Source organism: Pezoporus flaviventris, unplaced genomic scaffold (genome assembly GCF_033815535.1).
Source record: "Pezoporus flaviventris isolate CSIRO_AGI_PZ_B2104156 unplaced genomic scaffold, CSIRO_AGI_Pfla_v1 ptg000015l, whole genome shotgun sequence".
Taxonomy (NCBI): domain Eukaryota; kingdom Metazoa; phylum Chordata; class Aves; order Psittaciformes; family Psittacidae; genus Pezoporus; species Pezoporus flaviventris.
The window spans coordinates 17,183,651-17,196,276 of record NW_026892563.1 but is presented as its reverse complement, the minus strand read 5'-3'; the positions used below and the strand labels follow the sequence as shown (position 1 = coordinate 17,196,276).

The window sequence follows — 12,626 nt, the reverse complement described above, 5'->3', positions numbered from 1 at the left end:
CTGACGGAGAGGGTGGCCACGGCGACTAAGGTGCCCGCCGAGACCGGGCGGAGGCGGCCCTCCTTCTGCCTCTCACCCTCCTTCCCGCCGCCGGTCCACAGCGCCCGCCACAGGCCGCCGCTGCCCGCACAAGTAGCGGCCCGGGCGAAGAGAAGCTGGCCGAGCCGAGCCGAGCCGAGCCGAGCCGCATCGCGCGGCGGCTGATGCTAGCCAGCAGAGGGAGCCGGCCCGCCCCGCTCGCGGTCCCCGGCGTAGGGCGGGCCTGCCCGCCGCGCTCACCCGGCACGGTCCATCCTGGAAGACGCGCGGATCCAGGTTGCAGGCGATGGTGGCGGTGGGCAGGTCCTGCAGCGCCACCTCCTCCATCTCGCCGTCAATGAAGATCCAGTCCGCCTGGGCCTCGGGGGGGGGCCGCAGCAGCAGCGCCGCCGCCGTCTCCTCGTCGTCCTCCTCCTCTTCCTCCCCGGCTTCCCCGGCCGACGGCAGCGCCGGCTGGAGCAGAGCCGGCGGCGGCTCCTCCTGCCCCACCGGGCCCCTCCCGCCGCTGCCGCCGCTCTCCATGGCCGGGGGCGAGCGGAGCCCCCGCGGGGCGGAGTCTGGCGGCCGCCGGCACCACCAACGCCTCGCAGCGACGGCTTGCGTCCCGCTGCCTCGCCGCGCCTTGGAGCGCGCACAAAACTTACAGCCCCCGCCCGCGCCCCTGCCGTTTCACTTAACCCCCGCGCCCGTTCAACCGGCGCCTTCGTGACACACACACGCCCCACGCCCCCCCCCGGGCGCAGAGTGCACGGCTCCTTGTGAGCCAATAGGAAGCTGCTGCCGCCGCAGCAACAGGTGGCCTGTCCCAGCTAGACGCTGCTTCCGCCATCTTGAGTGAGGGTAGCGGTCAACTTGCCCGTACCTGAGGGAGCTGAGCCTGGGCGCAAGCCTGCGAACGCGGCCGCGCGGCCTGGGTCAGTGGCAGCCACCCAGGGGCACGGTGACTGTCCAGGGCCTGCTGCAGCCACACAGCTATGTTTTGCATCACGGCTGGAGCACAGAACAACACGTCTTGATAAGGAATATTTTGCAATAAGCAGATGAATAAAAAAAAAACTTACTCAAACACTTGTAAATCAGTCAAATGCCACCATTATGTACACCTTGGTTCTCTTACCTGCCTTAAAGAAAGGACAAACAGCCCTTCATGTTCTGCAAGCAGCTGGCTGAACAGACAACAAAGGGAAGCTTAGAAGAAGGAAAATACAGCGGTAACAGTGGACAGCGGCATCTCCTCTTGCTGGCAGTTGATGCAGCTGATCTTCACCCTTTCTTTGGATTTTTTTCAGAAGTATCCTGTTGCTGGCCAAGACCAAAAGTGTTGTGACTTAAGACTTGTAAAAGATTCCACGTAATGCCATGTCTGTGTCCTTTCCTCCTTACTTTGGGCATGAAGGAGATGTTTTCTGTAACCTTTCAGTAAGGCCATGAAGGACAAATGCACTTTTTCTGGCTATACTCAAGGAGCTGCTTGTGTCAGGCATTCCGACACAGAAAAATAGTGTACCTAATGAGCTTAGCTGGTTAGTCTGACCTAACTAACCTAGACGCTTTCCTTACATACTAATACATAGCATCACTTTCTGTGAGAAGGCCCAAAAGTGAGCTTGAGAGGTCGTAGGTTTTTGTAACATCCACACATCTACCTCAGACATCCTATACTAGTACAAGGATAATACAGAGTAGTAGAAGGCAGTAAGGAATGAGAGGATGCTGGGCAGTAGTAGTTGGCAAAGCACTAACCATCCTTTCTTATGTACCACTGCAGGGCTACATAAGAATGAATGAGGTCTGAAAAGTGGAAGGAACCATCAGTTTGATACCAGAAACATAGGTACTAGCAAAATGTACTTGAGTTGCTATGAAGAACTGGTAGCAAAATACAGGAGTTCCTTCTTATGAGAAAGTCTGAGGTGCTAATACTATTCTCATTTCCAGTTACAAGAAACTTCCCAGAGACATGAATGAGGGGACAGTTGGCATTTATATTATAGCTGAGAGTCCCAGGGCTTACTTAGAAAGCAACATTTCATCACAGAGTGATCTTGTCATCAGGTGCCATCTATCCAGATACTGAAAAAATTCTTCCATTTCATAATGTCTGGTATTCTCGGTGTCCATTTTTTAACTGTCATGTTTGTAGATAACACATGTTAGTGTGTACTTGGAAAACATTACTGTGTCAAATACAAGGTTGCATTTTGCAAACATTCTATAGACATACTGATGCAGGCTATGGTAGGTCATTTGTTCTGACACAGAAAATATTTTCAATAGTGTTTGAAGTAAAATACTCTTACAGATATTTTCTTCCAAAATACAGGAACATGAAAAACTGAGCCAGGTGTAAAACTAATTTTTAACAGGTTTTAATGCTGTAACACCTATTGGTTTTTGCACTGTGCAAAGTTTACAGCAGAGGCAGCAGCCTCACTCCTTGACATACAATTGTTACCCTGTCTTCACTTAAGCACTGCTGACCTTTTTTTTCCAACAGATCAAAGACTTTGAACCGATGGATTACTGGTTTTAGTCAATTTTAATGAGATCTTGCAGGGTACAACAAGAAGAAAAATACCATGTGAACAGATAGTAGTTTGCCTTCTCCCTCCTGTTAGAAGTTTCTTCAGCCTCTCTAATCATTTAAGCCTTTTCAGAGAGATAAGCTGTCATCTTAGGTACAGGATATTTTCATGATCAGTTGTGCTAAGTGACATTAAGACAGTATGTTCTCACACCAGCTTTCACAAAAAATCAGACAAGTGCTACCTTCAAAGAAAAGTCACATATATAAGCAAGCTGCAACTTTCTACAGCTAAATTCAATCGTAGACTTCAGAAGAAAAATTAAACCTTAATCTCACTCATCTCAGGTTTTAATGACTGATTCAGCCTTTCTTTTTTGTTACCTAGGAAGGTAATGTAAGGTAAACTTTTGACTGGAGAAGTTGGTAAAATAAGACAAAAATAGATCTTCACCCTGATGTTCAACTCTGTAGACAGAGTGTATCTTTTAATGTAAGTGACAATGATTAACGATAATGATTTATTTACACGCAGGGGAGAAAGATTCCTCGGGTAAATAGCTTAAGGCACACTAGGCAGCGCCACTCAACTGTTTCAAACACACACTACCATCTAGTGGTAGAAAGAAAAGCACGAAGGATCTCGAGAGGGCTACTTTTATTCCATTTGCAACAAAGATCCTCACTTCTCAAGTCAAAAGTAGCTAACCACAATGGAGAACAAACAAAAATTCAACCACCACAAATCGATCCTGTACAGGACTTAACTATAACTAATGGAAAACGTTTGGAGAATGACTGAACATGCATCCCTATGAGCAACTTTACATCCTAAACACTCATTTCCACTGCCTTATTTAATATTCCTCAGAATAGATTTTCATTGTACATAAGTAGATATAATTAGCAGTTTAAACACAGGGCATTGGTATCAGTGACAGTACTTCAGAAGACCTGGAGGGTTTTTTCCTTCATAGAAGCCTATTTACAAAACAGTACTGCAATCATTCATTGGCTATAGACTTTAACAAAGGATATGCATATCTAAAATGCATATATTAACATTGAAGATTAATTCTGGCTATCAATAGCCTAGTTTTCATTAAAGTAAATTTTCTTTCATTACTTCCATATCCTGCATGTACAAAAGCATGTGTGCTCAGTTGCTTCCTTACATTAACACTGAAATATTTGTACTATCAGTTATTTGCATATATATGCAATAGAAAATATTGATGTCTTAAACTTTAACCAAACAACCATCTAAATTTACAATTAAAAAATGTCCAACGTCCAACACATTCACAGACATCCAAGCTCAAAGCAACCCAACCATCCTATTGAATCTAAAAGATGGTCAAAGAAATAACTTCATCTATACTCATGCTATCCCCATGGTCAAGCAGTGTATGATACAGTATTTTAGATAGTTATTTCTCTTGGTAGATCATACAAACTTCATAAAAGCCTGACTCGTTCAACAGCACTGACTTGTGGGGATCTTCATTAACAAGGTTTGAAGCTGGAGTTCTCAAAATCCCATGCAGAAGTGCATACCCGAAGTGTACCAGTAACTTCTTAATCTAGTTCTTTTGTTGGAGGGGAAATGCCCATCCCTGATGCCTTCCCAGAGCCAGAAGGACCTTTCCACGCCGTACTGGCTCCTTCACAGGCTGCCCAAAGAGCTTTGCCTCCTACATTTCCTGCAGCCATCCGGAATGCCTTGTTTTCTAGGAAGTTCTGCTGAAAATCCTACTCTGTAAAGACTTCAGTTTACCTCTTTCAGGTGCATATTACCTGCCAAGGAGCCCCTCTGGGTTAATTTCTCACAGATAGATATGTTCTCCTTCAAGCATCCTCACATAGACAGAGTTCTGACTCTCTTTAAAGCAAGCCAGTCATCTTAAAGTGAATATATAAAGTACACAAAATCTCACTACATTTACTTTAAACTCAGTCTGAGCAAAGCACATGCCTCAAAATAAAATAAACATAAAGGAAAACCCCAGCCTTATTTAACTGTTTGTTCTGATGTTAAATGTTTTCTTTATATTATCTTTCTAGCCATTAAAGTTATGGTTTATTTCTAGCTTAAATTTGTCTGGTTCTCACTGATAGCCATTTGTTCTTGTTATGTTTTTCTCAATTGTAATAAAAAGTCTCCCAGTGTTTGATCCTTTACAGTGGAGTCCCTCCTCACTATTCTTTTTGCTCAGCTAAGCAAATCCAGTCCTGCAAGTGTTTTTCCATTTAGAGCTGCTGAAAGTGATTTCATGTCTGGTCCATACTTCTCCCCATCATGTTCCCTTTCCTTCTCTTGACTTAATCCAGACATACCAAGGAATTCTTTTTTCTGAGTATCATTATCCTTGCTCTCCGAGGGTCCAGATGCCATCCATTGTTGTTTGCTAAGCTCCTGCAGTACCTCTGCAGCACCATGGTTCTTCCCTGCCTTTCCTCCTGCTTGCTTACCTCAGCCTCTGTCCACCACAGCGACCACAGTAACCAGGTGTCCTGAGTGCACTTACTCCAGCTTGATAGCCTTCCTCAAGCTTTACCAATGCAAACATACATCTTAAAACACCCTTACCACAGGTTTAATTTTTGTGTTTGCTTAGAAAAAAATGTGTACAGATCACTTTTATATACGTTTTTTGGTCTTTGTAGACAACAACATTCAAGGAATTGCTGCAGCCTGTATTGTATCAAGTATCTACATTAGCTATTTCCAGCTATATTGACTGGAAATATCCCATGACTGGCTCTCATAGCAAAATGTCTTCAACAGCACAACCTAAAGGGTTATTTTAGATAGCAGTTTGGGGCACTGCATTTGACAGTAGAATAAACCATCCTTTTTTTTAACTTCTTGAACTTGTGCAGACTGATCCTCTTTCTCAAAACCACAGTAGTAAGAATGCGAAATCAGAGTGATAGCCCCTCTGTTCCATACTGTGTAGTTGTGCTTTTGTTGAAGGGCCTAGCACCCACAGGAGAGGTAGGATTAGCTGGAGTGTTTTTCAGAAGCACTCCTAATATTTGGAAGAGTAGAAGCAGAGAAGAAACATACAAATAAAATGCTGTTAAACAAAATAAATACAGTGAAGTTGTTTTCTTTATTTTGGTATTGGTAAGAGGCTAAGAAACAAGTCCTCAGTTGTTTGGGAATTTTTTTAACAAGCTAAGGAGTAGGTAATGTACACAAAGCTCATATGACTGATTCAGATCAGTTGCTCTGTTAAATGCCTATCAGCACAATCTCTTCTCTTTTGTACCTATCTTTCCCTTCTTCCAAGGTTCACTATGCTCCTTCCTTGACACTGTTCTCAGTTAGATGGCAATGCATCTTATATTTCCATTGTGCCTGGTAGGGCTGGACTCCCAAGGTCACTGCCACCTTTGGATGGCACCTCAGATCTCATGATATGCTTTTCATTGTAATATGGCAGCAGGTTACTGTGTACCTGTTACAGATTTTTAAACTACGTTCTGATAGGTCAGCTCCTAAAATAGAGAAGCATTAAAACATAGTAGAGGTAAAAGAGCCATTTATTTCAGGAGCAATCAGTAATAAGCCTGGTTACTTATTTACTGTAAAGCTCATTTATAAGTGCTGCAGAACAAATGGGTTTTGTCAGTAAGCACTTCTGAAAAGGAACAATATATATGATACAATTTCAATAAAAAGTGTGTCAAAGCTGTTCACAGAAATAGTAGGGTTGGGTTCCTAATCCTGGGAAAAAAATAGAAAAATAAAATAGAAAAATAAATCAAAGAGGAAGATAAAACCAAGAAAAAAGATCAAGGAAAAGAAAAAGGAAAAGAGAGAAAAAGAAAAAGTAAGAAAAGGAAAAAGAAGAAGGGGAAAAAGAAGAACAGAAAAAAGAGAAAGAGAAAGAGAGAGATTGTGGTATAACTTGCACGTAAATAAAGTGAAATGAACATTAGTGAAAAATGGATCTGGGAGGCAGGTAATGTTTGCCTTTTTGTACATTTTCCTACCCTTTATCATCACTTCTAGAGCATTATGCACCAAAACCTGCTTCATTAAATACCTCCTCAAAAAAAAAAAAAAAAAAAAAAAGAAAAAAGTCAGCTGCATAGATGCTGTGGGAATCTCACATTTGAACTAAGCAAAAGGAAAGCAGGGCTGAAGAGAGACCTCTGGAGATCACCTGTTGCAGCCTCTCACTACAAGGCTGTAAAAACATTGATTTCTTTATTGGTGATATAAAAAAAGGTATTTTCAAGGCTTTTATTAAATTTTATAAGAATATTTTAGAAAATTCTGCTGAATTGAAAGCTATGCATTAATTAACAGATAACTACGTGTAGATGTGGTCTGTTTTTTTTAATGAATTGAGTCATTCAACAGTAAGTGTAACAGCCAAATTGCAAATACTGCAACATCAGTAATAAAAGGCAAATGATCATTATACTTCTTGATTGCACATGTGACTTCTATATCAGCTAGGTATTAACTCTAATAATTTTATGACTATTTTGAAATATTTTAATATTTATTTTCAAAATCTGTGATTATTTTTAAAGTTCTAATAATTGAAAAACCAGCTCTGAATTTTGCAAAGAAGAGTTGTATTAAGAGCCAAGTTCAGGTGCAAATGGTACAGAATGGGATTTTTACATGGCAGGGTGGGGAGAGGAAGCTGTTAAGAGCTGTGGAAGGTAAACTGAGGTTTAAAAAAGAAACAAGGATATGAAAGAGATCAAAAGAGCTGTGATTAGGGATTATATTTTAAGAAATTATTTCAAGATGCATCAGGCACAGTAAAATAGGAAACTAAGATAAATGTCAGTTTGATGTAATAGGAATCAAAATAATAGAGGAGTTCAAGAAAATCTAGACATTTTATTGAAAGCGAAGAAAATCTCTTGGACTTTAGGAAAAGCTTTGAGTGGTTTTTAGGTTCCACAGTAAAATGCTGTGATGGATCTAACTAGGATTACATATACAATTTTGTAAACCAGGTCGATGTAAGAAAAGCAGCATTTGTAACATAGAAAACATTAAATGCTGCATATAATTTATCCATTTAATTGTGAGTATAAATCTCTCCTGGGCACTTTGCAAAGCAAGTAAAGGTGTGGTTTTTTTCTCCAAAAGAGCTTTTAATTTAAGGACTAGCTTTCAGATGTGTTGAGCAGATGAAATTCAGCTGAAGTTGGAGAATTTAGGGTTTTTTTTTAAACTTACACCCCAAATTCAGTGTCACAGCATGTGTCAGAAAATAGAGGGAGGAATTATGAGGATGACAATAATGAAATCACAGTTACTTAATAAGACCCAGATCCTGGTAAAGACTCTTAGCTTTAAACATATCGGTAATCCTATTGAATCATGTGCAAATCAAATGGTCCTTTAAATAGTGTTGTGTGTACACCCTTTCCTAAGCAATGGTGCATGAGGTAGGGGATGGAAATGGTGGAAAGGCATTTGAAGTGATGGAGAGGATGGGGTTCAGTGAAATAATTTGACGGGGATTTCCCAAGTGGAATAAAAAGCCTGGGCAGACCCCAGAGTTGTCCAAAATGATAGCAGGTCCAGAGTTCAAGCCAGACATATGGCTAACAACCAATTGAGTGCCATGCTGGCCTTTTTTAGCTAGCAAGCAAGATAATACAAGGCTCCAGGACAGTCATCATACTTTCTAGGACCTTGATGCTTCTGGGGCACTTCTAAAGTTAATTCCAAACCACTATTTTATTGAATTAGAGATGATAGTTGACAATAAAAAAAACTACATATAACGTCTGTTTGTTATCTTTCCTGCCGCAGATGGAGGACATAATTGCTTCATTAAAATAGTATTACTAGCAAAAATAAAAGTGAAATACAAGAATAGGAAAGTCAAAGATTCTTTTGGAAAATGAGAGAATGAACAGATTTTAAGTACCTAAAATAGTTAGCAGTACCTTTTCTTTATTTTTTTTTTCCCTGAAAGCTTTATTATTGATATTCTTCTATTTTTCCAACATACTTCAGTATGTTTTATTCAGAATTTAAGTACAGGCTGCTTTGGTGCCTGTGGCTTTGTGAGGCGCCAGGAATTCAGGGAACTGAGTAACAAACTGCAGGAAGAGAGGGACTGGTAGTATCTGGCAAGAAGATGCATCTGCTCTCTCTGCTTTTTCAACCTTGGTTACAGGTGGCTTGGCTTTCTGCGCTTCCTAGGCCACCACCAGGTTTTTCCCCACCTTGCGTGTGTACATCCCTAGGTTCTTCCCAAGCAGACTGCCTCTAAGCAGCTGGGAAGGGAGCCAATTGCCCCTAATCAGCTTAGTGCTGGGAAGCTCAGAACACTAAATACAGATGGCATCACACACCCACTGCAACAAGCAGCATGCTGCTGTGATTTTCAACAAGGCATCTCTCCCTTTTAATTTGTTTGGCTAGACTAAACACCCTTTTGACCATGAAGCAACAGAATGCCACAGCGATTTCTTGACACAAGTTTGAGAAACCAGAGACTAACATAGCAAACGTACATGTAGTTTGGAAGCACTAAAAATTATAGTTCTCCAATACTATATTTTTCACTTGTAATTTTGTCTTTTCCATAGTTGAAACAACATTTTAAATAGAAGAATACAGAACTGGCTTACATACAAATGTTAATATAGTTTTGGGCTAGGCAGTTGTATTCTGATAGGGAATAATGTTTTATACCACAAGTAATTTGTGGAAATTCCAGTTAAACCACCAGCTGCAATAACAATAATGCAGAAAAAAGTAATCAGGCTTTGGCCCATGTTTTGCTGGCTGTCCATTTTCAAGTTTCAGTCTGTAAGGGAATCACCTGGGATAGAATTCTTCTCATATGAGTTTAGATGTGTTTAGCACAGACATCACCCCTCTGAGCCAATCACCCTCAGGTCTTTGTACAGTCAGTGTAGAGAAATAGGCACTTTTCTGTCAAGGACCATCTGGTCTGCTTTAGACATCTACCTTGGGATGAGAAGAATCATTTCATTTACTCGGCTCACTAGATCTCTCTCTTTGGCCTCAGGGTTTGCAGACATGAAGTTTGTACCTGTCTATGTTTACTCTGATGAATCCCTCCCTCCATCCCATGGTGGGGAACTCAGTTAAATACCCCCTGATTTCTGGAAGCTCTGCTCACCCCTATTTCGCTCTGGCTTCAATGCGAAATAGTAGTTAGTCAGCATCTGGCAGAAACAAGCAGAATTCAAATGGTGTGCAGGCAGCTTTTGGCCTGGGAATATGTAGCTTCACTTCTGAAATGCAGCAAACTCTAGAAGAGCAGATGCATATGCTTGATGAAATAGCACAACTTCAATAAGAGCAGGCACCAAGGAACAGGCAGAGCAAGCTTCTGTGGGAGTCAGTGGCCTGCACAGGGAGGCAAAAAAAAAGCCTTGCTGAGTCCGTAACTCCAGTTTTTTTAGGGCAAAGCATTATATATTTGGCATATGTGTGTTTGGCACAGCACAGGACTGTGAACTGGATTCTCAGAGGCATGAACAAATACCCTAGTCTGCTCCCTTTGCAGTGAGACTGACCTGTCCCAGGAGTTAGGCAGGCTGGTGGAGAGGGCTTCGCTGAGACCCTTGTAATTCCATAGGCATTTTTTCCTTACCTCAGGCTGCAAAAACTACAACGTTTCTCTGCAACTCCCTGTAAACCAGGAAAGGAAAAGAAGGTACAATAATCCAAGCAAGTACAGCCTAATTGAGATATTCCCCCAGGGATATAACTTGTTCACTAACAGACTGTAAAGGGATCTTCATGTTGTCCACTAATGTCTAACATCTGTGATATTTAATTACCTGCACTCATCTTTTAAATTAAGAAGTTTTGCCGTAATCCTTCCTGAAGCCGAACTGAGAAAATAGTATTTATTAGCTAAGGACCTATTTTAGAAACAGATGGGGTGTAAAGAGCTTGAAGGTAGTGTATGGGAGGAGTGTGAACCTGGAGAGATTAATTGTTAAGTAAGTGAGATAGAGGGGGAGAGTGCTGAATGCAGTGAGCACAAAACAACAGATATCCAAAGCTCTGGGATTTCACTGAGACAGATCCAGTTTTAATGGTGCATTTTCAAAACTGCCTTTGTGAAACCACAATACTGAAGGGTGAGCAATGTCAAGCTGACTGGTCAGCTCTCCTCTGAACTGCGCCTACACCACCCTTTACCTTGTCCTTGCCTCTCAGACTTCCTACTTTGTCTTGCTTGCACGGGGACCAGCAAACTGACCTGATAGATCAGTGACATTAACCCAGTGCTTGCACGTGTCACTGCTAGGTGTCAACTCCAGCAGAATTCAAAAATGTCTGTTCCTATTCTTGAGGAAAAACACAGCAAGATCTGTTACAAACTAGCAATCATTACTGCAGAAAAATGGTAATTGTATCAAGCACTATACCTTAAACTTTTCTCTGTCCTACAAAGATAACAACACCTTGTCTGTCAAGGTGTTGTTGACAGCTGCTGATCCTTTTCTGGTCCTCCTTTGTCAGACTTCCATGAGTATTTAAAGAGCTAATCTTTTGCTACACTTGAACATTGCCCAGTGTTAACTATGAGGCAGTGTTTATCACTGAAAGGTTTTTTGCAGGCCTTGAAATCCTCACCTTGTTTCCTACTATGAGCTACAGAGCAGGAAATAGACAAAGAAAAATAGGATACTGATGTTAATGAATAAGCTCTGCAATTAGAACCCTTCAGCAAGGGTTAGGACAAGTAAACGAATATTTTCTATGTATAAATAAGGTGACTGAGATGTGTCATTCTACTAATATCAGAACCCATAAAAGACAAGTGAAATAATTGCCTTACAATGGGTCCAGCTGCAATACCTCCATTGCCAGATGCTAAGCCTCCATTCCTAAATCTTCAAGACGCATCTCTTTTGAACACAACTGCTCCTGTTCTTTTGTCTCACTGGCAGTGCACCCCTGGGCAAGCATAAGTTCGATGAAAACTAGCTTCAGGATTGTTTATTGTATTATTGTCTATTTATTTTTCTCAGAACAGGTATTGATGGAATGATTTATTTTATAGTATTTCCCATCTCCTGTTGGCTGTGTGTTCTCCCTTCCCACCCATTCCAAACCCGTGTGTTCAGTCTGTCTCTGCTCCTTCCACTCTCAGACATAAAAATGTGGGTTTACATACATATACATAAAACTGTTTAACTGCATGTTTTTTAAATATGATACCTAACTCCTCTCAGCTAACTTTGCATCCACTGTTGTCTCTGCACCTAGAAAACTATTTTCCATTCCAATAGCTTAAGTAATGCTTTCTCGTAAATCACTTCTGAGAAGAGTGGGACTAGAGCTGGCTGTATCTCCCAGAAAATGTCTTCTTTCTTACAAGCAAATCTACCGCAGCTTATCCTCACACCAGAACCTGCTGATTGTCCTTATTTCTGTAAAGGGCCTCCAGAAGCCAGAGAAATTACCAGAAGTGTGATGTGTGGAACAGAAGGCCTGTGGGATAAACCTGAAGCTGCCTTACCCAAGCTAGAAGTTAGCGCTTCTTTCACACCAGCTACCCTCTCTGCACAGAACATGCTATTTCTCATCACATTTAAATGCAAACTCACAGAGGCACATAGTGAACTCACTTGGTCACATATGAAGAAAAGCTACTTAAAAGTATGCAAATCTAGGTGTTTTGTTTTTTTTTTTTTGCACAGAGTTTGGAAGTTTCCTCTTACAACTTTTGCAAGCCGATCAGGATATTTTTCTTTCTTCACAATGTTTGGTGCAGCCTGAAGAGGCCTGGGAATACGCTTCAGATACTGAGTACCTGCAGAGATGAGGTATTGGTTCATCTGTATTTTTAAGAAACCCTTGCAAAACTGTCGGGGCTCTGCCAGTTTCAGTGCATCAGCAGCAGCAGGGGGATTAGTGGTTCCCTTTGTAAACCTGGGTTTGAGGAATGGCAACCACGCCTTGTTCTGATGGCCAGCAAGCCCTCAGCCCCTGGGTAGCTGTCTGTCCCACCTGCCAGCACCACAAGGCTTTTGGCTGGGGAGAGCAGCAGGGCGTCTGGGGGGCTGCAAGTGACGTTGT

General features: G+C 41.8%; 1 protein-coding gene across 1 annotated transcript in view; it reads right to left on the bottom strand.

Moving 5' to 3' along the window:
- RCAN1 (regulator of calcineurin 1) overlaps positions 1-677 on the bottom strand; it is a 40,072-nt gene extending 39,395 nt beyond the window's left edge. Inside the window, exon 1 of the mRNA XM_061453605.1 lies at positions 280-677. Coding sequence (XP_061309589.1) covers positions 280-561 — 282 coding nt within the window. The 5' untranslated portion in view covers positions 562-677. The remainder of the gene's footprint in view (positions 1-279) is intronic.
- Positions 678-12,626: the final 11,949 nt, after the last annotated feature.